This window comes from Balaenoptera ricei, chromosome 1 (assembly GCF_028023285.1).
Source record: "Balaenoptera ricei isolate mBalRic1 chromosome 1, mBalRic1.hap2, whole genome shotgun sequence".
Taxonomy (NCBI): domain Eukaryota; kingdom Metazoa; phylum Chordata; class Mammalia; order Artiodactyla; family Balaenopteridae; genus Balaenoptera; species Balaenoptera ricei.
Genome location: NC_082639.1, coordinates 49,703,936 through 49,727,667, shown reverse-complemented (window position 1 = coordinate 49,727,667; position 23,732 = coordinate 49,703,936). Strand labels below are relative to the sequence as shown.

Below are 23,732 nucleotides of genomic sequence, written 5' to 3'. Positions count from 1 at the left end.
CAGGTTGTCCATTTTATTGGCATAGAGTTGCTTGTAGTAGTCTCTTAGGTTGCTTTGTATTTCTGCTGTGTCTGTTGTAACGTCTCCTTTTTCATGTCTAATTTTATTGATTTGTGTCCTTTCCCTCTTTTTCTTGATGAGTCTGGCTAATGGTTTGTCAATTTTATTTATCTTCTCAAAGAACCAGCTTTTAGTTTTACTGATCTTTGCTATTGTTTTCTTTGTTTATATTTCATTTATTTCTGCTCTGATCTTTATGATTTCTTTCCTTCTTCTAACTTTGGGTTTTGTTTCTTCTTCTTTCTCTAGTCCGTTTAGGTGTAAGTTTAGATAGTTTATTTGAGATTTTTCTTGTTTCTTGAGGTAGGCTTGTATAGTTATAAACTTCCCTCTTAGAACTGCTTTTCCTGCATCCCATAGGTTTTGGATCGTCATGTTTTCATTGTCATTTGTCTCTAGGTATTTTTTGATTTCCTCTTTGATTTCTTCAGTGATCTCTTGGTTATTTAGTAATGTATTGTTTAGCCTCCATGTGTTTGTGTTTTTTACATTGTTTTCCCTGTAATTGATTTCTAATCTCATAGCATTGTGGTCAGAAAGTTGCTTGATATGATTTCAATTTTCTTAAATTCACTGAGGCTTGATTTGTGACCCAAGATATGATCTATCCTGGAGAATGTTCTGTGCGCACTTGAGAAGAAAGTGTAGTCTGCTGTTTTTGGATGGAATGTCCTATAATATCAATTAAATCTGTCTGGTCTATTTTGTCATTTAAAGCTTCTGTTTCCGCATTTATTTTCATTTTGGATGATCTGTCCATTGGTATAAGTGAGGTGTTAAAGACCCCTACTATTATTGTGTTACTGTCGATTTCCTCTTTTACAGCTGTTAGCAGTTGCCTTATGTACTGAGGTGCTCCTATGTTGGGTGCATATATATTTATAATTGTTATATCTTCTTCTTGGATTGATTCCTTGATCATTATGTAGTGTCTTTCCTTGTCTCTTGTAACATTTTTTATTTTAAAGTGTCTTTCCTTGTCTCTTGTAACATTTTTTATTTTAACATTTTTATTTTATTTTATTCTATTTTATCTGATATGAGTATTGCTACTCCAGCTTTCTTTTGATTTCCAATTGCATGGAATATCTTTTTCCCTCCCCTGAGTTTCAGTCTGTATGTGTCCCTAGGTCTGAAGTGGGTCTCTTGTAGACAGCATTTATAGGGTCTTGTTTTTGTATCCATTCAGTGAGCCTGTGTCTTTTGGTTGGAGCATTTAATCCATTCATGTTTAAGGTAATTATCGATATGTATGTTCCTATGACCATTTTCTTAATTGTTTTGGGTTTGTTTTTGTAGGTCCTTTTCTTCTCTTGTGTTTCCCACTTAGAGAAGTTCCTTTAGCATTTGTTGTAGAGCTGGTTTGGTGGTGCTGAATTCTCTTAGGTTTTGCTTGTCTGTAAAGCTTTTGATTTCTCCATTGAATCTGAATGAGATCCTTGCCGGGTTGAGTAATCTTGGTTGTAGGCTCTTCCCTTTTATCACTTTAAGTATATCATGCCACTTCCCTCTGGCTTGTAGAGTTTCTGCTGAGAAATCAGCTGTTAACCTTATGGGAGTTCCCTTGTATGTTATTTGTCATTTTTCCCTTGCTGCTTTCAATAATTTTTCTTTGTCTTTAATTTTTGCCAATTTGATTACTATGTGTCTCGGCGTGTTTCACTTGGGTTTATCCTGTATGGGACTCGCTGCGCTTCCTGGACTTGGGTGGCTATTTCCTTTCCCATGTTAGGGAAGTTTTCCACTATAATCTCTTCAAATATTTTCTCGGGTCCTTTCTCTCTCTCTTCTCCTTCTGGGACCCCTATTATGTGAATGTTGTTGTGTTTAATGTTGTCCCAGAGGTCTCTTAGGCTGTCTTCATTTCTTTTCATTCTTTTTTCTTTAGTATGTTCTGCAGCAGTGAATTCCACCATTCTGTCTTCCAGGTCACTTATCCTTTCTTCTGCCTCAGTTATTCTGCTATTGATTCCTTCTAATGTAGTTTTCATTTCAGTTATTGTATTGTTTATCTCCGTTTGTTTTTTCTTTAATTCTTCTGGGTCTTTGTTAAACATTTCTTGCATCTTCTCAATCTTTGCCTCCATTCTTTTTCTGAGGTTCTGGATTATGTTCACTATCAGTATTCTGAATTCTTTTTCTGGAAGGTTGCCTATCTCCACTTCATTTAGTTGTTTTTCTGGGGTTTTATCTTGTTCCTTCATCTGGTACATGGCCCTCTGCCTTTTCATCTTGTCTGTCTTTCTGTGAATGTGGTTTTTGTTCCACAGGCTGCAGGATTGTAGTTCTTCTTGCTTCTGCTGTCTGCCCTCTCTCTACTTCAGGTTGATAGTGAGTTATTTCTGGCAAAATGTACAAACTTTGCAATAGTGTATTTGTCAGTCATCATGTATTTAAGCCAACATGAAGTTCACCCTTCATGTTGTTTTCTTGCTTCTGAGGATTTCCTCTTAATTTCCATTTGTGCTGCTGGCTTCCAGTTCTTTTAACTGACTTGAAGCCCATAAGGCTTCACCTTTTTGTCATCCAAATTGCTCATGGTTGAGGAGTACACTGAGTTTAAAAAAAAAAGAAAGAAAGAAAGAAAAAAGGCAGCAGACTTACAGATTTGGCCCCCACAGTTTTATTTTTCAAGAGTCGCTTTCTCTCTGGTCTTTGCTTGCTTTTCTACAACTCCCACCCACCCTCCTTGTAATTCCCTGCCTTAAATGTAGTTTAGATGCCAGTCAGGGATTTGGGTGGAGTTTACACAGAGTTTCTCATTCCTTTTGTAGTTCCCTGATTGTCAGAATTCCTCCTTTAGGTTTCTCACTGCTTTATCATCCCTGAACTATGATCTCTGGCACTTTGGCTGATGAGCCTGTTGCCATTTTCTGCAGCTTTGTCAGTGGAAGCTGGGCAACACCTTCAGGCCAGAAAGCAAGAATTCTTGTCTTATCTCTGCTGTTGAAGTTTTTCAAGATCAAATTCTCTTCTGGCTTCTGTTTTTGTACACTTTCCATTATCTTTAGATAATTATTTTAAATCAGGTTTTTATAATTGTTATCTGCTGGAGGGTTCACATGTTTCCTTCCCTTTTCTTTTGTTACTCAAAATTTCACGTTTCCTAAAATAATATTTTTGCAAGGCATAAAATTTTTAATTTGCAGTTATTTTCTTTCAGTATGTTAATGACGACATTTCAATTTTCTCTAAGTTATTGTTCCTGTTCAGGTTTCAGCTGTCAGTCTTTTTTTTGTTCCTTTGAAGGCAGTGGGTCTTTTTTTTCCATGACTGCTAAAATTCTCTGTTTGTCTTTGCTTTTTTATAGTTTGTGTGTCTAGGTGTGCTTTTCTTTGTATTTATTGTGCTTGCTGTGGCTTATAATGTTTCACTAGTTTGGTAAATTCTCAGGCATTATTTTTTAACATATTGTTTTTGCAATATTTTTCTCTTTTCCCCTGTAGCTTTGGGATTTTTATACTTCCATTTGTCTCTTGCATTTTTTTTTCTTAAATTTTCTGTCCTTATCTCTCTACATTTCAGAATGTATGTTTTCCTCTCCTGTCTTGTGGTTCACTGATCTTATTTTCAGCTGTGTTCATTCTGCTATTAAACTCATTTTTGAGTTTTAAATTTCTGTTATATTTTTCCATGTAGAGTCTTAATTTGATTCTCTTTTATAAATTTCAATTATCTGGTAAAATTCTCCATTTTGTCATAATTTTCTTGAATGTGTTAATCACAAGTTTCTTTAAACATTCATGTTTGTTAACTTATTTTTATTATCTCTGAGTCTGTTTCTGTTGTGTGTTTTTGCCTTTGGTCTTTTTCTTGGTATGCTTGCTTATTTTTTTTTAATTATGACTTTATATTAAGTTTTTTTTTAATGAAGTATATTTATGGAATATATGTATTCTTTTTCAGATTCTTTTCCATTAAGTTATTACAAGATACTGAGTATAGTTCCCTGTGCTATCCAGTAGATCCTTGTTGCTTACCTATTATATGTATAGTAATGTGTGTCTGTTAACCCCAAATCCCTAATTTATCCCTCCCCCTTCCCTTTGGTAACCATAAGTTTGTGTCTGCAAGTCTGTTTCTGTTTTGTAAATAAGTTCATTTGTATCATTTTTTTAGATTCCATATATAAGTGATATCATATGATATTTGTCTTTCTTTGTCTGACTTCACTGAGTATGATAATCTATAGGGCCATCCATGTTGCTGCAAATGGCATTATTTCATTCTTTTTTATGGCTGAGTAATATTCGTGTGTGTGTGTGTGTGTGTGTGTATACACCACATCTTCTTTATCCATTCATCTGCTGATGGACATTTAGGTTGCTTCCATGTCTTGGCTGTTGTAAATAGTGCTGCTATGAACATTGGGGTGCATATATCTTTTTGAATTATAGTTATCTCTGTATATATGCCCAGGAGCAGGATTGTTGAATCATATGGTAACTCTGTTTTTAGTTTTTAAGGAACCTCCATACTGTTCTCCATAGTCACTGCACCACTTTACATTCCCACCAGCAGTGTAGGAGGGTTCCCTTTTCTCCTTACCCTCTCCAGCATTTATTATTTGTGGAATTTTTGATGATGGACATTCTGACCAGTGTGAGGTGGTACCTTATTGTGGTTTTGATTTGCATTTCTCTAATAATTAGCAATGTTGAGCATCTTTTCATGTGCATTTTGGACATCTATATGTCTTCTTTGGAGAAATGTCTGTTTAGGTCTTCTGCCCATTTTTTGGTTGGGTTGTTTGTTTTTTTGATATTGAGCTGTGTAAGCTGTCTGTGTATTTTGGAAATTAATGCTTGCTTATTTTTGATTAAATACTGGGCATTTTATATAAACAGTACTGTTGATTCTGATCAGTAATTTCTTCTATCATCGGGGATTCTCCTTGTAGTCTGGTGGACAACTAGAATAGAGCAGATCACTTCAGTCAGTCAGAGCCTGAGCTGAGTCTTTATAAGTTTCAATTTACCTCTAGTTCACCTTCATTCATAAGGGTATTACTGTCTAGCAAAGCCTACTGAAGGCTTGGAGTATATACTGACTTCCTTCTCTGTAGTGGTTCCTGAACTTCAGTTTTTGTTCTCACGGCACCATAAGACTGTTGAAATCTTTACTCAGTTTTTCATCTACTTTTTGTTTTAAAAAGTGCCCTGTGCAGCTACTTTGGTGAACTGGCATCAAGTGTTGTCTCTGTCTCCATACTTTCAAATCTTGATTTCTCAAATTTGGTTGCTTTGTCAATCTTGACTTCTAAGTTTTGGCTCTCTAACCCTGATAGACAGTCAAAAGCTCGTAGTCACCTCCTTCTGCTTCTGCTTGGATTTCTTTTGATTTCTGCTTGTATTCTCAGTTTCTTGCTCTTCACTGCTTAAAATTTAATAGATTTGCTGGATGGCATTGTGAAACAGAAGATCAGACTCACCTCAGTGAGTTTTCCTTCTTTCTGGGATTTTGGCTTTTCTAGTCTTGGTTGACTTGGTAACTCTTCAATACCTTTGAACAAATATTATTTATATTTTATCCAGATTTTCTAATCTTTTTTGACAGGAACGTCAGTCTGCTATAATAAGCTACTTGACTCCATCACTGTTAGGAGAAGTCCCTAGCTTAGTGTTTTGAATAGCTACCTAATATTCTGTAATTTGGATAACTCATTTAATTAGGTATCTATTAGTGAACTTTTGGGTTATTTATTGGTCTTTTTTGGTTGTTGTTTTTATTACAAATAATTCTGAATTCGGCAACCTTATACACATATCCTTCTGCTCCTTGGGCTTTAATAGCTATAGGGTGGGATTACTGGCATTTCAGTTTTTATTTTAAAAGATACTCCCAGTTATTTCAAAATGTTAATAGCAAATCTTACTAGTGACAACTCAGGATGCCTTTTTTTTTTTTTTTTTTTTTTTTTTTAATTTTCCCAGGATGCCTTTTTTTAATACCCACTTCAGTACTGTTTTCAATCTCTTTTTGTTAATTTGGACAAAAAATGAAATCTCATTGCTTTTAAGACTTGAATTTTCTTGCTTAGCAGTCAAGTTGAACATAATGCTTCATTTTCATTGGCTCCTTTATTTCTTCTTTTGCAGATGGCCTTTTATTATGTTTGATTAGTAGATTTTAAAAATACATACTCTAGGCTCCCCCTTGGCAATTCTGATTCAGTAGCTAGATGATGAAGGTCTGAATCTGAAAATGTTTAGGAGCTGCCAAGTGATTCTGATATCCAGGCAGATTTGGAAATTACAACTTTGAGTAATCAAATGCCAGTTTTGTGTTTTGAGGTGAGTTGGTAAGTTAAATTTCCTATTTTATTAAAAAAAAGAGGAATGAAATTAGAGAAGTTATTAAAGAAATATTGATACTCCTTTGATTATTTATAAATGCAAGCCATATTTTTTTTAAAAAGTATATCTTGATAGATGAAACTATGATCTTATTTTCTAAAGCACACTAAATATTTTGTTATGGACTAGTGACCTTTTGGTATTATGGTTTATTTAGTTCAAAGGAGAATATGATATTGTTACAGATGTAAAGTCATGAATATATAGCGATAAGATAACATCTTTGTTATGGAGCACTTAGGATATAAAAGTGCAATCTCTGAATACAAGTATTTCTTTCCTGCCAAAGGGAGAAATAGTATGAAAACCTGAAATATTATATTTATACTACCACTTACTCTGTGTCACCTTTTTAGATAATAACACCGTTATCTGCTATTTAATACTTATTATGTTCCAGTACTTTGCTTAGTATTTTATATGCATTGCCTAATTTAATCCTTATAGTAGCTCCATGAAATAGTTGTTATCAGTATCTCTATTGTATAGATAAAGGAACTGAAGCCCAGATATGTTACTTTCTTGTTCTCAGCTACAAAATGGTAAAGCCATGATTCAAACTTGAGTATGTTTGATTTCAAAATCCATGCTCCAGTTTGCTATCCCTCTACCACAGTTACACTTCTCAAGGTCTTCTTGTCTACCTGTATGTTGTCGTATCCCATGCTTACTTTGCCACGTTTATCATGTTCTTCTCCTTAGTAGCATTTGATACTATTAACCGTACTCCCCTTTAAAAAATATATGTGTCTATTTGTGTGTGTAGCCCACATTTCATTATAGCATAGAAAGTAATCTAGTGTTATAAACTCATAATGGGAAATAACAACCTTCACTGCCCCCTGCCTTATACCCCAGAGGTGAAAATCACCTTAACTTCTCTTTGCTATTTACCTCTATATTTCTACATAATAAGTTTATTTTGCAATATCTTGACTCATTAAGTTTAGGCATTATTAGTTTCTTGTTATAAAAGATTTAGTCTGATTGTTTTCTTACTATTGACTTTAGAGTGTTCTTTACATATTCTGGATACAGTCATTTGTTGGTTATGTGATTTGAAAATTGTTTTTCTTCATCTGCGGGTCATCTTTTCTTAACATGGATTTTTTTAATATTTTTTTTTTGCAGAGCAAGCATTTTTAATTTTGATGAAATCCAGTTTAAGGAATCTCCAAGTAAACTCCACACCAGTTTCTGGGGCAAGCTCTTTCTGACAGCTTGCCCCACAAATTCCTGCAACTTCTGCAGCTTTAAACTCCTGTCTTCTAATACCTTAGCTCAGTCAAGCTCACCATTCTCTGCTTGGGTTCTACCTCCCTGTGGTGTGGTCAGGAAACTGCCCCCAGGCAGAGAACAGGGGTAAATCTCGGAATCACTCATGTTTTTCTCTTCTCTCAAGGATCATAGTCTTGTCCTGCTTGTTGTCTAGTACTTGAAAACGTGTGCCTTTTAGATTCATTCCATTTTATAGATATTCATGTTGGGAGGACAGGTCCAGTACTAGTTACTTTGGTGGATGGAAGTGTAAATCCCCAAATTTGTGATTCATGATTTTCTGTCCATATTTTATAAGAAGGCATTAAGAAACTTTTCAGAAGCTCTGTATGCAAAAGTTGGGATAGTGGACTTCACTGTAAGATTATAGCTCTTTCTTTGGGAATTTCCATATGGAATTTATATATATATATATATATATACATATATATATATATATATATATATATATATATATATATATATATGTCTTTTAGGTGTCTTTGCAGAAGAATCTTATAAATTGTTTAGGGGTTGAGCTGGGAGGGGAGGTGGGCGTTTTCTCATTCACTGTGGAGACTTTTACTTAATTCTCTACTTGAGTCTTTTTACGTCAACCCTTCTCTCCTGGATGCCAAGTGGTGAACCGTTCTGGAGTTCCCCCAGCGTGGGGCTGTCAGTCAGCTGCCACGGAAGCAATACAGTCTAGTGATAATGAGTGAGCTCTGGGGCCAGACTTCCTAAGCTTGAGAGTCTGCTTTGCCAGAGACAGTACTAGCTCTGTGATCTTGGGCAAGTTATCTTTCCCTTCTGTACTTCAGTTTTCCTTATCAGTATGAAAGGAACAATAATAGGACCTATATCACAGAGTTAATACAGTTAAAGTCCTAAGAGCGTGACTCTTCTAATTATTTATATTCAAATGTCTGCTGTTATTTCCTCTTTCTATTTCACAAGTATCTCAAACCTGATATATTCAATGTTAAATCCTTGATTTCTCCTCACAGCTATTTCTCTTCTAGTCTTCCTTTCCCCCAGATTATACCACCTTCTATTCAGTTGCTTTTGGAAAAAATCTGGAGTCCTCCTTAGTACTTCCCTCTTCTTTATCATTTGCATGTAATCTTTCACCAAGTCCTGGTTGTTCTCTGTATAAAATGTATCTTATTATGTTCCCATTTCCACTATCAGCGTCTGCACAGCCTCGTTAATAGCTTTCATTGACTCCAATCATACTCACCTGCATTCTGTTCTCCCCCATGCCGCAAATAAGAGGCAGGTTCAGTGAGCTAGGATGCTCACTTTCTCAGGGTGAGACTTAGATGGTCACTGGCCAGCATTTCCACCAGATTCTTCAGTTTCTGGGCTGAATAACCCCCTACTTCTGACTGGCACATTCTCTTTCCTATTTGTTAATTCAAGCAATTAGAAGACAGATCTTTGAGGCCCAGATGTCACTTTCTTTAAGTGATGTACATAGCTTTTCTCTGACCTATTGGGTTAATTTTCATTTATTAGATCAACATATATTTAGTGTGTGCCTACCATTTACTACAATGTAGGGATACACAATAGTTACACAAGTGGTAATTAGCCTGGTGAAGATGTTGATGGGTGTGTTTTTGGCATGGCAGGCAGCATGTTCAAAGGCAACAGAAATGATGGTCTAGTCCAGGGGTTGAAAATTCTGTATGGCTAAAATGTAAGTAGTATTCAAGAGCACCAGTGTCAAGAGATAAAACTGAAAAGTAGGTAGAGACTTCTCGTTAGCAATTTTAGGATTTTATACCTTATCCAGCATAGCGGTCGGGACCTTGGACTCCAGAGTCAGACCTGTGGTTTGAACTCTTGTCTCCTCGACATGAGTAGGTAAATCCTTTAACCTTCAAGTCTATTTTCTACTCTGAAAAATAGCAATAATGATTGCATTTACCTCAAAGGTTAATTTGAACATCCTGAATTTGATTCTTATTTGTGGCTTATGTCCTCTTTTTGGACACTGATGCATCAGACTCCTTTGACTTCTTGCCATTTAGTATTCAGATCACATAATTCTCTTATTCCTAATTCCTTCCTTATTAGGCAACCTTCTGATTATAGTCTGGCTTCCTTTGTACCATGCCTACGAGGGAGAGAACATGCTGACTTGACACAAATGCCCTGTGCCCTTGTAGTTTGGGCAGTTATAGTTACTGCTGTAAACTAGTAAGTTGGCATTCTTATTTTATGTCAATCTTGTGAGCTTGATTAATGGGAACTGTTCCTGAGAGATGGATCTGTTGGTCATGTGCTGTCCCATTGGTTTATGAGATTTTAAGGCCAAGAGCTAAACAATATGGAAAATTCATTAAACTCAAGTTACTCATGAGACCTCTTTCAAAATATGCAGCTTGCCTCCTCTAGAGATACTCTATATCTGCTCTGCTGTTGGCTGTGAGTTTATTTTGTATCTTTACATTTTTATAGTTGTAGTTTTAATTTTTCATTTATGAGATATTTATTTTATCATTACATAAATAATCAGAATGAAAAATATAGTTATAAAAACTGGTAGGACTGAGGTGTCCCAAGTGCAGAATAACAACGAGCTGTCCAGTTATCAGCTGAAAAAAAGGTGTCCCGTGAAGTATTTGATTTTGTTGTGTGTGTATTCATTTGTCACTGTAAAGAGAATTTGACACTTTACAGTCATTTAGAGAAATGACTTTTATTTGATTTCACAAAAAACTAAATCATATATATATATTTTGAATATCTGTTTCTTAAAGATGAGAAAGAAAACTAATTTTCTTTTAGTGGTTCTACGCTAGGGGACGGCCTCTTAGGGCACTGTATATGATTGTTATTGATTGTCACAGTGACTGGGAGGTAGGATTACTGGTGTTTAATGGGCATGGAGGGGGCAGGGATATTAAATATACTATAGTGGCCTGGAAAGCTCTCCAGAGAGAGGAGTCCAGCCCCAAAAGCTTGTAAGTGCCCCTCTTGAGAGACATAGCTGGGTTATTTCTTCAAGTAACCTGAATAACTATGCAGATAGCACCATCTAGTGAGGGAAATAAGTAATAAGCAAAAATCTACTTTCATCGCAGGAATAAGAGAAAATTCTAAATTCTAAATTTTCTGTAAAATAATAGGTTATAGAATCACAGACTTTTGGAGCAGGAAGGAAAATTGGCGATTATCTGATCCACCTTCTCCTTTTACAGATTAGGAAATTAGGGTCCAAAGAGTTGCAGTGATTTGTCTAATAGCATACAGCTAGTTAGTAGCAAAAGCCAGGGCTAGAATTCAGGTCTCAGAGTTTTCCAGGTTAGTAATCTGAGCCTTCTTCATAGCAAACTATCTTTGTGTTCTATTTGGGTTAATATCTTAGGTTCTTTTTCAGTGATTCATTTAAGAAAGAAAAAATAATAAATGAGAACATTTCACTTACTTGGTGTGTTATGAAGTAAACTTTCATAATGCAAATATTATGCATTACATCTCATTTTGAACCTAATTGTTCCACCTAGAGAAATGAGACAAGCTTTTGTGTTTAATGTTTTTAGTTCCTATGATTTCAGCACTAGTATTGAATCTTATGATAAAACTTTAGGATAGAGAAAAAAAATAAATACATGAAAATCTATTAAAATTATGTTGATGATGAACTGACATGTTGGAAATCAAAAGACGCAGAAAATTTTAAAATGAAATGAATTATAAAATAATGGCAGTCTCATTTTTCCTCTTTGTTAGGGTACTTAAGATAGTTTTGATAAGTCAAAGTTTTTTCTTTCTTTTTAAATAAGAGAGATTGGCATATATTGAGGATGGTTTAGCTGTAACCATCCCAAGACTATATCACATTTAGTTGGAAAAGAGCTCTTTTTAATTATTGACTAGAAAAATGTTGTTTAGACAAGAAGTAAAGTGAGCTTTAACAGGCAATGTCATCCATCAGCAGTATTGGGAAAATGAACCTGTTAAAGTGAGAGACTGAAACAAACTAGTTCCCTGGTAGATGATGATGACAGTGATTACTGTAGTGCTGATAATACTGATGATGATTTTGACAACAATGATAATAATATTGGTTAACATTTCTTTATGTGCTGCACATGTTCTGAGTGTTTTAAATATGCTAACTCTTTTAATCTTCATAGCAACCCTGTGAAGTATAGGTTCGTTTTTACGTATGAAACTGAGGGATAGAGAAAGCAAGTAACTTGTCAAAGGGCTCACATGTAGTAAAGTTTTTCCCTTCTATTTCTGAAATGGAACTTTTTATCATACTTTAACCTGCTAGGAACAATTTTGGCCATCTGCAGTATTGCCCCTAAGATGACCATTTTTATACCTGTTTTAGTTCCTTTAAATCTAATTTTAAAATAGCCTCAGTGTATTCTTCTACATCTAGGAGTCCAGTTACCCTTCTCGAGACCACAGTCCTTTGTAGTATTATTTCAGATGGCTGTTTTATTTACCACATGTCTACATGGAATAGAGGAGAGAATGCCAGAATGACTGGGACAAGTGTAGGGTGTTAATGCCATTCCAAAAAAAAATTCAGAACTGCTAGTGTCAGAATTTACCTCTTGGAGAGGGTGATGGCTGGCAGGAGTTTGGTTGGAGAGTCTAGGTGAATAGAAAGAGCACAATTCAGAGACACTTTTCTTCTTTGTACTTCTAATGAAAATTTTGGCTACAGGTAGGGTGTACTTAGGTCTAGGTCTAATCATATATTTTTCTCTAATATTGTTTTGATCTTGGGAAGTGTTCAGATTATAAGAATAGCTCTTATACTATTGTACTCTTATGAATATGAGTTTTTAGTTGAATAGTAGCAAATTGTCAATTAATATATCCCCTAATGCTCATTCTTGCATATTGATATTATAGGCTGAATAAACTAGATCCTTCTTTAGTTGTAAATTCACGACATCATCACTTATGATCGTACTGAGGATCCTGCAATAACCATAGGCCTGTGGTTGCTCACCAGGGGAAAAGAAGAGTAAAAATAGTGTCTACTATGTTCTAGATTCTGGGCTGGGTACTTTACAAGAGTTACCACATTTAATCCCAATGATCCACTGCTTTAATTTCATTTTTACAGATAAGTTCGAGACTCCTGCAGACTAAATTATTGGCCCAAGGTCACACACTCTGGAATCGGTCTCCTTGGGTTCAAATTGTAGCTCTGTCACTTATTGGCTGTGTTACCTTAGCAAATTATTTGACCTCTGTGGGCCTTGGTTTCTTTGATCTGTAAAATGAGCGTAATTATAGGATTTACTTCATGAGGTTGTTATGATTAAATGAGTTAATATAATGAATTAATATCTGTAACATAGTATCATGTAAGTGATTATTATTTAAATAAAATAAATAACTGGTATTTTGAACCCAGTCTTTCTGGTTGTAAAACCCAGTCTCTTCCCATTACCCCAGCATAATGTCTCAAAAAGTATTCCAGGACCAATGTATTTTACTAAAACATATTTTCTTATGTTTCCTTTGAACAGCTGTGGCCATTACTAGTTCTCTTTTAAAAAGGAAATGTTGTCTAGAAAGTCTCATTCTTTCTATCTTTATGTACTTATAGACACTTGATAAACACAAATTCCTTACTTTGCCATAATTTTTACTGAGGCAAGCAAGTTATGCTTGTGATGGGCTAAATATTTATTTTAAAAATATTTGTATTTTGATCTGTAATTATCACTTCTTTTTCTTTTTTTATTGTGGTAAGAACATTTAACATGAGCTCTACCCTCCTAACAAAATTTTAAGTATATAATACATTACTGTTAACTATAGCCATGATATTGTACAGCAGATCTGTAGAATTTGTTTATCTTGCATAACTGAAAATTTATGCCTGTTGAATAGCAACTTCCCATTTCTCCTTACCCCTAGCTCCTGGTAACCACCATATACCCTCTGCTTCTGTGAATTTGACTGTTTTAAATACCTCATTCATATAAGTGGAATTGTGTAGTATTTGTCCTTCTGTGACTGGCTTATTTCACTTATTGTTTTTGTTTTTTAATTTTATTTTTAATACAGCAGGTTCTTATTAGTTATCTATTTCATACATATTAATGTATGTATGTCAATCCCAATCTCGCAATTCATCCCCCCACCCCCCTCTATCCCCCGCGCTTTCCCACCTTGGTGTCCATATGTTTGTTCTCTACATCTATGTCTCTATTTCTGCCCTGCAAACCGGTTCATCTGTACCATTTTTCTAGGTTCCACATATATTATGCGTTAATACAAGATATTTGTTTTTCTCTTTCTGACTAACTTCACTCTGTATGACAGTCTCTAGATCCATCCATGTCTCTACAGATAACCCAATTTCGTTCCTTTTTATGGCTGAGTAATATTCCATTGTATATATGTACCACATCTTTTTATCAATTTGTCTTTCGGTGGGCCTTTAGGTTGCTTCCATGACCTGGCTATTGTAAATAGTGCTGCAGTGAACATTGGGGTGCATGTGTCTTTTTGAATTATGGTTTTCTCTGGGTATATGCCCAGTAGTGGGATTGCTGGGTCATATGATACTTCTGTTTTTAGTTTTTTAAGGAACCTCCATACTGTTCTCCATCCATACTGGCTGTATCAATTTACATTCCCACCAAGAGTGCAAGAGGGTTCCCTTTTCTCCACACCCTCTCCAGCATTTGTTGTTTGTAGATTTTCTGATAATGCCCATTCTAACCAGTGTGAGGTGATACCTCACTGTAGTTTTGATTTGCATTTCTCTAATAATTAGTGATGTTGAGCAGCTTTTCATGTGTTTTTTGGCCATCTGTATGTTTTCTTTGGAGAAATGTCTATTTAGGTCTTCTGCCCATTTTTGGATTGGGTTTTGTTTTTTTTTTAATATTGAGCTGCATGAGCTGTTTATATATTTTGGAGATTAATCCTTTGTCCATTGCTTCATTTGCAAATATTGTCTCCCATTCTGAGGGTGGTATTTTCATCTTGTTTATGGTTTCCTTTGCTGTGCAAAAGCTATTAAATTTCATTAGGTCCCATTTGTTTATTTTTGTTTTTATTTCCATTACTCTAGGAGGTGGGTCAAAAAAGATCTTGCTGTGATTTATGTCAAAGAGTGTTCTTCCTATGTTTTCCTCTAAGAGTTTTATAGTGTCTGGTCTTACATTTAGGTCTCTAATCCATTTTGAGTTTATTTTTGTGTATGATGTTAGGGAGTGTTCTAATTTCATTCTTTCACATGTAGCTGTCCAGTTTTCCCAGCACCACTTATTGAAGAGACTGTCTTTTCTCCATTGTATATCCTTGCCTCCTTTGTCATAGATCAGTTGACCATAGGTGTGTGGGTTTATCTCTGGGCTTTCTATCCTGTTGCATTGATCTATATTTCTGTTTTTGTGTCAGTACCATATTGTTTTGATTACTGTAGCTTTGTAGTATAGTCTGAAGTCAGGGAGTCTGATTCCTCCAGCTACGTTTTTATCACTCAAGACTGCTTTGGCTACTCGAGGTCTTTTGTGTCTCCATACAAATTTTAAGATTTTTTGTTCTCGTTCTGTAAAAAATGCCATTCATAATTTGATAGGGATTGCATTGAATCTGTAGATTGCTTTGGGTAGTATAGTCATTTTCACAATGTTGATTTTTCCAATCCAAGAACATGGTATATTTCTCCATCTGTTTGTGTCATCTTTGATTTCTTTCATCAGTGTCTTATAGTTTTCTGAGTACAGGTCTTTTACCTCCTTAGGTAGGTTTATTCCTAGGTATTTTATTCTTTTTCTTGCAGTAGTGAATGGGATTGTTTCCTTAATTTCTCTTTCTGATCTTTTGTTGTTAGTGTATAGGAATGCAAGAGATTTCTGTGCATTAACTTTGCATCCTGCAACTTTACCAGATTCATTGATTAGCTCTAGTAGTTTTCTGGTGGCATCCTTAGGATTTTCTGTGCATAGTATCATGTCATCTGCAAACAGTGCCAGTTTTACTTCTTCTTTTCCAACTTGACTTCCTGTTATTTCTTTTTCTTCTCTGATTGCCATGGCTAGGACTTCCAAAACTATGTTGAATAATAGTGGTGAGAGTGGACATCCTTGTCGTGTTCCTGATCTTAGAGGAAATGCTTTCAGTTTTTCACCACTGAGAATGATGTTTGCTGTGGGTTTGTCGTATATAGCCTTTATGATGTTGAGGTAGGTTCCCTCTATGCCCACTTTCTGGAGAGTTTTTATCATAACTTTTTTATCAAAAAGGGTTGAATTTTGTCAAAAGCTTTTCTGCATCTATTGAGATGATCATATGCTTTTTATTCTTCAATTTGTTAATATGGTGTATCACATTGATTGATTTGCGTATATTGAAGAATCCTTGCATCCCTGGGATAAATCCCACTTGATCATGGTGTATGATCCTTTTAATATGTTGTTGATTCCATTTCTTGTATTTTGTTGACGATTTTTGCATCTATATTCATCAGTGGTACTGGTCTGTAATTTTCTTTTTCTGTAGTATCGTTGTCTGGTTTTTGTATCAGGGTGGTGGTGGCCTCGTAGAATGAGTTTGGGAGTGTTCCTTCCTTTGCAATTTTTTGGAAGAGTTTGAGAAGGATGGGTGTTAGCTCCTTCTACTACTTTGGGTTTTCTTTGTTTTTCTTTCTCTAGTTCTTTTAGGTGTAAGGTTAGATTGTTTATTTGAGAATTTTCTTGTTCCATGAGGTAGGATTTTATTGCTATAAACTTCCCTCTTAGAACTGCTTTTGCTGCATCCCATAGGTTTTGGATTGTCATGTTTTCATTGTCATTTGTCTCTAGGTATTTTTTGATTTCCTCTTTGATTTCTCCAGTGATCTCTTGGTTATTTAATAACGTATTGTTTAGCCTCCATGTGTTTGTGTTTTTTACGGTTTTTTCCCTTTAATTGATTTCTGATCTCATAGCACTGTAGTCGGAAAAGATGCTTGATATGATTTCAGTTTTCTTAAATTTACCGAGGCTTGATTTGTGAATCAAGATGTGATCTATCCTGGAGAATGTTCTGTGTGCACTTGAGAAGAAAGTGTAATCTGCTGTTTTTGGATGGAATGTCCTATAAATATCAATTAAATCTGTCTGGTCTATTGTGTCATTTAAAGCTTGTGTTTCCTTATTAATTTTCTGTCTGGATGATCTGTCCCTTGGTGTCGGTGAGGTGTTAAAGTCCCCCACTATTATTGTGTTACTGTCGATTTCCTCTTTTACAGCTGTTAGCAGTTGCCTTATATATTGAGGTGCTCTTATTTTGGGTGCATATATATTTATAATTGTTATATCTTCTTCTAGGATTGATCCCTTGATCATTATGTAGTGTCCTTCCTTGTCTCTTGTAACATTCTTTATTTTAAAGTCTATTTTATCTGATATGAGTATTGCTACTCCTGCGTTTTTTTGATTTCCATTTGCATGGAATATCTTTTTCCCTCCCCTGAGTTTCAGTCTGTATGTGTCCCTAGGTCTGAAGTGGGTCTCTTGTAGACAGCATATATAGAGGTCTTGTTTTTGTATCCATTCAGCAAGCCTGTGTCTTTTGGTTGGGGCATTTAATCCATTCATGTTTAAGGTAATTGTCGATATGTATGTTCGTATGACCATTTTCTTAATTGTTTTGCGTTTATTTTTGTAGGTCCTTTTCTTCTCTTGTGTTTCCCACTTAGAGAAGTTCCTTTAGCATTTGTTGTAGAGCTGGTTTAGTGGTGTGAATTCCCTTAGCTCTTGCTTGTCTGTAAAGCTTTTGATTTCTCCATTGAATCTGAATGAGATCCTTGCTGGGTAGAGAAATCTTGGTTGTAGGTTCTTCCCTTTCATCACTTTAAATATATTGTGCCTCTCCCTTCTGACTTGTAATTTCTGCTGAGAAAGCAGCTGTTAACCTTATGAGAGTTCCCTTGTATGTTATTTGTCATTTTTCCCTTGTTACTTTTAATAATTTTTCTTTGTCTTTAATTTTTGCCAGTTTGTTTACTATGTGTCTCGGCATGTTTCTCCTTGGGTTTATCCTGCCTGGGAGTCTCTGTTCTTCCTGGTCTTGGGTGGCTATTTCCTTTCCTATGTTAGGGAAGTTTTCAACTCTAATCTCTTCAAATATTTTCTCGGGTCCTTTCTCTCTCTCTTCTCCTTCTGGGACCCCTATAATGCGAATGTTGTTGCGTTTAATGTTGTCCCAAAGGTCTCTTAGGCTGTCTTCATTTCTTTTCATTCTTTTTTCTTTATTCTGTTCTGCAGCAGTGATTTCCACCACTCTGTCTTCCAGGTCACTTATGCGTTCTTCTGCCTCAGTTATTATGCTGTTGATTCCTTCTAGTGTATTTTTCATTTCAGCTATTGCATTGTTCATTCATTGTTTGTTTGTTCTTTACTTCTTCTAGGTCTTTGTTCTTTAATTCTTCTAGGTCTTTGTTAAACATTCCTTGCATCTTCTCGATCTTTGCCTCCATTCTTTCTCCGAGGTCCTGAATCATCTTCGCTATCATTATTCTGAATTCTTTTTCTGGAACGTTGCCTATTTCCACTTCATTTAGTTGTTTTTCTGGGGTTTTATCTTGTTCGTTCATCTGGTACATAGTCTTCTGCATTTTCATTTTGTCTATCTTTCTTTGAATGTGGTTTTCATGCCACAGGCTGCAGTATTGTAGTACTTCTTGCTTCTGCTCTCTGCCCTCTGGTGGATGAGGCTATCTAAGAGGCTTCTGCAAGCTTCCTGTTAGGAGGAACTGGTGGTGGGTAGAGCTGGGTGTTGCTCTGGTGGGCAGAGCTCAGTAAAACTTTAATCCGCTTGTCTGCTGTTGGGTGGGGCTGAGTTCCCTCCCTGTTGGTTGTTTGGCCTGAGGTGACCCCGCACTGGAGCCTACAGGCTCTTTGGTGAGGCTAATGGTGGACTCTGGGAGGGCTCACGCCAAGGAGTACTTCCCAGAAGTTCTGCTGCCAGTGTCCTTGTCCCCACGGTGAGTCACAGCTGCCCCCCACCCGCCTCTGCAGGAGACCCTCCAACACTAGCAGGTTGGTCTGGTTCATTCTCCTGTGGGGTCACTGCTCCTTCCGCCTGGGTCCTGATGCACACAGTGCTTTGTGTGTGCCCTCCAAGAGTGGTGTCTCTGTTTCCCTCAGTCCTGCAGTCAAATCCTGCTAGCCTTCAAAGTCTGATTCTCTTGGATTTCCTCCTCCTGTTGCTGGACCCCCAGGTTGGGAAGCCTGACGGGCTCAGAACCTTCACTCCAGTGGGTGGACTTCTGTGGTATAAGTGTTCTCCAGTTTGTGAGTCACCCACCCAGTGGTTATGGGATTGCGCCCCTCCTACTGTCTCAGTGTGGCTTCTCCTTTGTCTTTGGATGTGGGGTATCTTTTTTGATGAATTCCAGTGTCTCCCTGTTGATGATTGTTCAACAGTTAGTTGTGATTCCAGTGCTCTCACAAGAGGGAGTGAGTGCACATCCTTCTACTCCACCATCTTGAACCCATCTTTGTCTTGTTCTTGGTCTTAGAGAAAAGTTTTCAGTTTTTCACTGTTGAATATGATGTTCTCTGGGGTTTTTTCATATATAGCTTTTATTATGGTAAGGTAATTTCCTTCTGTTTCTAGTTTGTTGATTTTTTTCCTTAAGGGTGTTGAATTTTTTGAAATGCTTTTTCTGTACCTATTGAGATGATCATGTTATTTTTATCCTTCATTCTATTAGTGAAGTATATAACATTAATTGATTTTTGTATGTTGAACCACCCTTGCATCCCAGGCATAAATCCCACTTGGTCATGATATGCTATTCTTTTAATGTGCTATTGAATTTGGTTTGCTAGTGTTTCGTTGAGAGGTTTTGCATCTAATATGTTCATCCGGAATTTTTGTCTATAATTTTCTTAGTGTCTTTGGCTGGCTTTGGTATCAGGGCAATGCTGACCTTGTAAAATGAGTTTAGGAGTGTTCCCTTCTCATCAATTTTTTGGATGAATTTGGGAGGGATTCACATTAATTCTTCTTTAAATGTTTGGTAGAAATCACCAGTGAAGCCATCTGGTCCTGTGCTTTTCTTTGTTGTGAGATTTATTTATTACTGATTCAGTCAGCTCTTAGTTTGTTGGGTTATTTTTTTCTATTTCTTTTCTAGTCTTTATTTTGTTTATTTCTACCATTATAATCTCTATTGTATTCTAATTTCTGCTAACTTTGGGCTTAGTTTGTTCTTCTTTTTATAATTCCTTAAGATGTAGACTTAGGTTACTTATTTGAGATCTTTTTTAATGTAGATGTTTATTACTATAAATTTCCCATTTAGTATTCCTCATGCTGCATTGTATAGATTTTAGTATGTAGTATTTTTGTTTTTGTTGGTTTCAAGATATTCTCTGATTTCCCTTTCAGTTTCTTCTTTTCCCACTGGTTGTTCAGGAATATGTTATTTAATTTGCACACATTTATGAATATTTAGTTTTCCTTCAGCTATTGATTTCTTGTTTCGTTTCATTGTGACTGGAAAAGATACTTGTTTTGTGACCTAACGTGTTCTATCCTGAAGAATGTTCCATGTGCTCTTGAGAAAAATGTGTATTCCGGTGTTGGGTGGAATATTTTGTATGTGTCTTTTGGATCATTTGGTCTGTCATGTTGTTCAAAGTCACTGTTTCCATATTGATTTTCTGTCTGGATGTTCTATCCATTATTGAGAGTACGAACTTACAGTCTTCTGCTACTATTGTATTGCTGCTTCTCTCTTCAGTTCTGTCAGTGTTTGCTTTATGTATTTAGATGCTCTGATGTTGGGTGCATGTATATTTATAATTGTTAAATCTTCCTGGTTTATTGATCCTTTTATCATTATATAATGCCCTTGTCTCATGTGGCAATTTTTGTCTTAAAGCCTATTTCTAAGTATAACCACCCTCCCTCTCTTTTGGTTACCATTTCCATGGAATATCTTTTTCTAGCTCTTCACTTTCAGCCTATCTGTGTCCTTATAACTAAAGTGAGTCTCTTGTAGATAGCATATATTTGGATCTTGTTTTTTCATTCTTTCAGACACTTTATTTTTGGAGTGAGGACTTTAATGCATTTACATTTAAAGTAATTATTGATAAGAAAAGTCTTTCTGTTGCTATTTTGTTGCTTTCGGTCTATCTTGTAGAACTTTTGTCCTTTCCCTTTCTGGCTGTCTTCATGTTTCTTTGATATTTTGTATTGATATACTTTGAATCCTTTCTCTTTTTCTTTTATATATTTTCTACACGTATTTTCTTTGTTTTCACCATAGGGCTTACATAAAACATCTTCTAGTTGTAACAGTCTATTTTAAGCTGATAACAACTTAACTTCATTTGCATACAAAACCTCTACATTCTACTTTTTCTCCTCTACACACTTATGTTATTGATATTACAATTTACATATTTTTATATTTACATCCATTAACATACTCTTTTAGTTATTTTTGATACTACTGACTTTTATTCAAGAATTAAAATGATTTACCTACTACTAGTAGAATATTACAATATTCTTTATTTGTCTATATATTTACATTTACCAGTGAGTTATACAGTTTCATTGCTTTCATATTACTGTTTATAGTCCTTTTGCTTGAACTTGAAGAACTCCCTTTAGTGTTCCTTGTAAGGCAGGTCTAGTGGTGATGAACTCCCTCAGCTTTTTTTGTCTGAGAAAGTCTTTATCCTTCATTTTTGAAGGACAGTTTTGCTATAGTATTCTTCATTGGCATTTCTTTTCTTTCAGCACTTTGAATATATAACCCCACTCCCTTTAGCCTGCAGTATGTGTGCTGAATAAAGCCACTGACAGTCTTATGGGGTGCCCTTTTACATATTGATTCACCTTTCTCTTTCTGCTTTCAAACTTATCTCTTTGTCTTTGACTTTTGGCAAATTGGTATATAATGTGTCTAGGTGTTGATTTCTTGGAGTTCATCTTTTCTAGAGTGTGCTTGGCTTCCTGAATATGGATATCTATTTTTTTCTCCAGAAGTGGGAAGTTTTCAGCTATTATTTTTTCAAATAAGCTTTCTGCCCCATTTATCTCTCTCTCCTTCTGGGACTCCTATAATGTATATATTGGTCTGCTGCTGGATAATATCCCATAAATTCCTTAAGCTTTCTTCACTCTTTTATTATTTGTTCTCTTCTCTGACTAGATGATTTCTAATGACTTGTCTTCGAGTTCACTGATCCTTTCTGGATCTAGCCTGATGTTGAACCCCTCTAGTGAATTCTTCAGTTATTTATAGTGTTCTTCGGCTCCAAGATTTCTGTTTGGTACTCTTTAATATTTTCTATCTCTTGGTTGCAGTTCATGCATTTCTCCTGATCTGGATGAGCAATTTTATGATGGTCAGTTTGAATTTTCTGTCAGGTAAATCATGTATCTGTTTCATTAGGGTTGGTTTCTGGAGATTTAACTTGTTCTTTTGGGGCTTATTTCCCTGTTTCTTCATTTTTCTTGATGTTTTGTACTGGTATCTTCACAGTGGAAAAAACAACCACTTCCTCCAGTCTTCACAGACTGGCCTTGTACAGGAGAAGATCCTTACCAATCGGCCCAGTCAAAGACTTTGGGTAACTTCTCAAACATTCAGGCTAGTCCAAACCTCTGTCTTTGGTCTTAGTGCTCCCCAGGCATCTAAAGTATTCCAGAGCCTGTCAGTGCTCTGAGATAGGTGTGACAGTAGCTAGTCCCTCTGGCAGCTCCCAGAAATGCAGGAACATTAGATATGGGTTTCACCTCCTATCCCCAGGGAGGAGAGCCAGGAAGGAGAAGCTGGGAGCTGGGAGTTTTTTTTTTTTTTTTGCCTGCTCACTCTGTGTTGAGCTGGGGGGAGGGGCTGTGGTGACTGCTTGTGTGCTAGTTCACTCTGTCATTTTGGTTCTCACTGGTTACCAGGCATCTAGTGTATGCTGGGTCTTGTTAGTGCTCTGAGTCAGGTGAGACAGAAGCCAGTCTTTGGGCAGCCATGGAAAAGTTGGAACATTGGAAGTGTGGTCTAACTCTTTCCCTCCCTAGGGAGAAGCTGACCAAAAAGGACCCTGTCCTCCAAATATCAGGGATCTGTGCTCTGATCACTGAATGCTGCTTTTGATCACACAGATGCAAAGAGGTAGATAGCCATTATTGTTGCACCTCCCTCCATTATTGCAAGCCCCTCCCCTCCTGGCTGAAGTGACTTTCAGAGGATTTAAGTGTCCAGTGCCCTTCCCCCCTTTCCTTTTTTCCCTTTTTATTTTTTCTTTTGGGAGCCAGACACTAAAGACTGGGGCATTTAAAAACGAATACATACATGGGGAGATTTAGAAAGTGACCACACATGCTAGGAAAAACCTGAGAAGACATTAAATTTACACCTCAGGCTGATCCTCAGCACAGAGACAGCCTACAGCAAAACAAACAAACAAACAGTAACAAAACAACAAAAAACCCAGCAAACCCTGAGGAAGGGGTAGAATCTGATTTCCAGAGTTACCACATTATTAGATTCAAATGTCCAGTGTTCACCAAAAAGCACAAGATATACAAAGAAACAGGAAAGTATGGCCCATTCAAAGTAAAATAGTAAATCCACAGAAACTGTCCCTTAAGAAAACCTAATGACAGGTATACTAGACAAATACTTTAAAATAATTGTCCTAAAGATGCTCAAAGAACTAAAGGAAGGTGTGGAGGAAGTCAAGAAAGTGATTATCAGCAAAATGGAAATATCCATATAGAGATAGAAAACCTAAAAAGAAGCCAACAAGGAATTCTGGAGCTGAAAAATACAGTAATGGAAATATAAAATTCACAAGACAGATTCAAAGGCAGATTTGAACAGGCAGAAGAATCAGTGAACTTTGAAGATAAGACAATAGAAATTATTAAGGCTGAGGAACAGAAAGAAAAAAGATTGAAGGAAAGCAAACAGAGCCTAAGGGACTTGTGGGAACCATCAAGTGGACAACATACACATTGTGAGAATCCCAGAAGGAGAAGAGAGAGAGAAAGGGGCAGAGAGAATATTTGAAGAAATAATGGCTGAAAACTTACCTAAAATGAAGAAAG

At 36.1% G+C, this 23,732-nt stretch overlaps 1 protein-coding gene across 4 annotated transcripts in view; it reads left to right on the top strand.

Annotated features, from left to right (window-relative positions):
• OMA1 (OMA1 zinc metallopeptidase) overlaps window positions 1-23,732 on the top strand; it is an 82,063-nt gene that overhangs the window by 30,616 nt on the left and 27,715 nt on the right. Inside the window, exon 8 of one of the 4 annotated variants that reach the window (XM_059898853.1) lies at window positions 22,701-22,794. The exons of the other annotated variants lie outside the window; for them this stretch is intronic. Coding sequence (XP_059754836.1) covers window positions 22,701-22,763 — 63 coding nt within the window. The 3' untranslated portion in view covers window positions 22,764-22,794. The remainder of the gene's footprint in view (window positions 1-22,700; window positions 22,795-23,732) is intronic. 4 annotated transcript variants of the gene reach the window in all.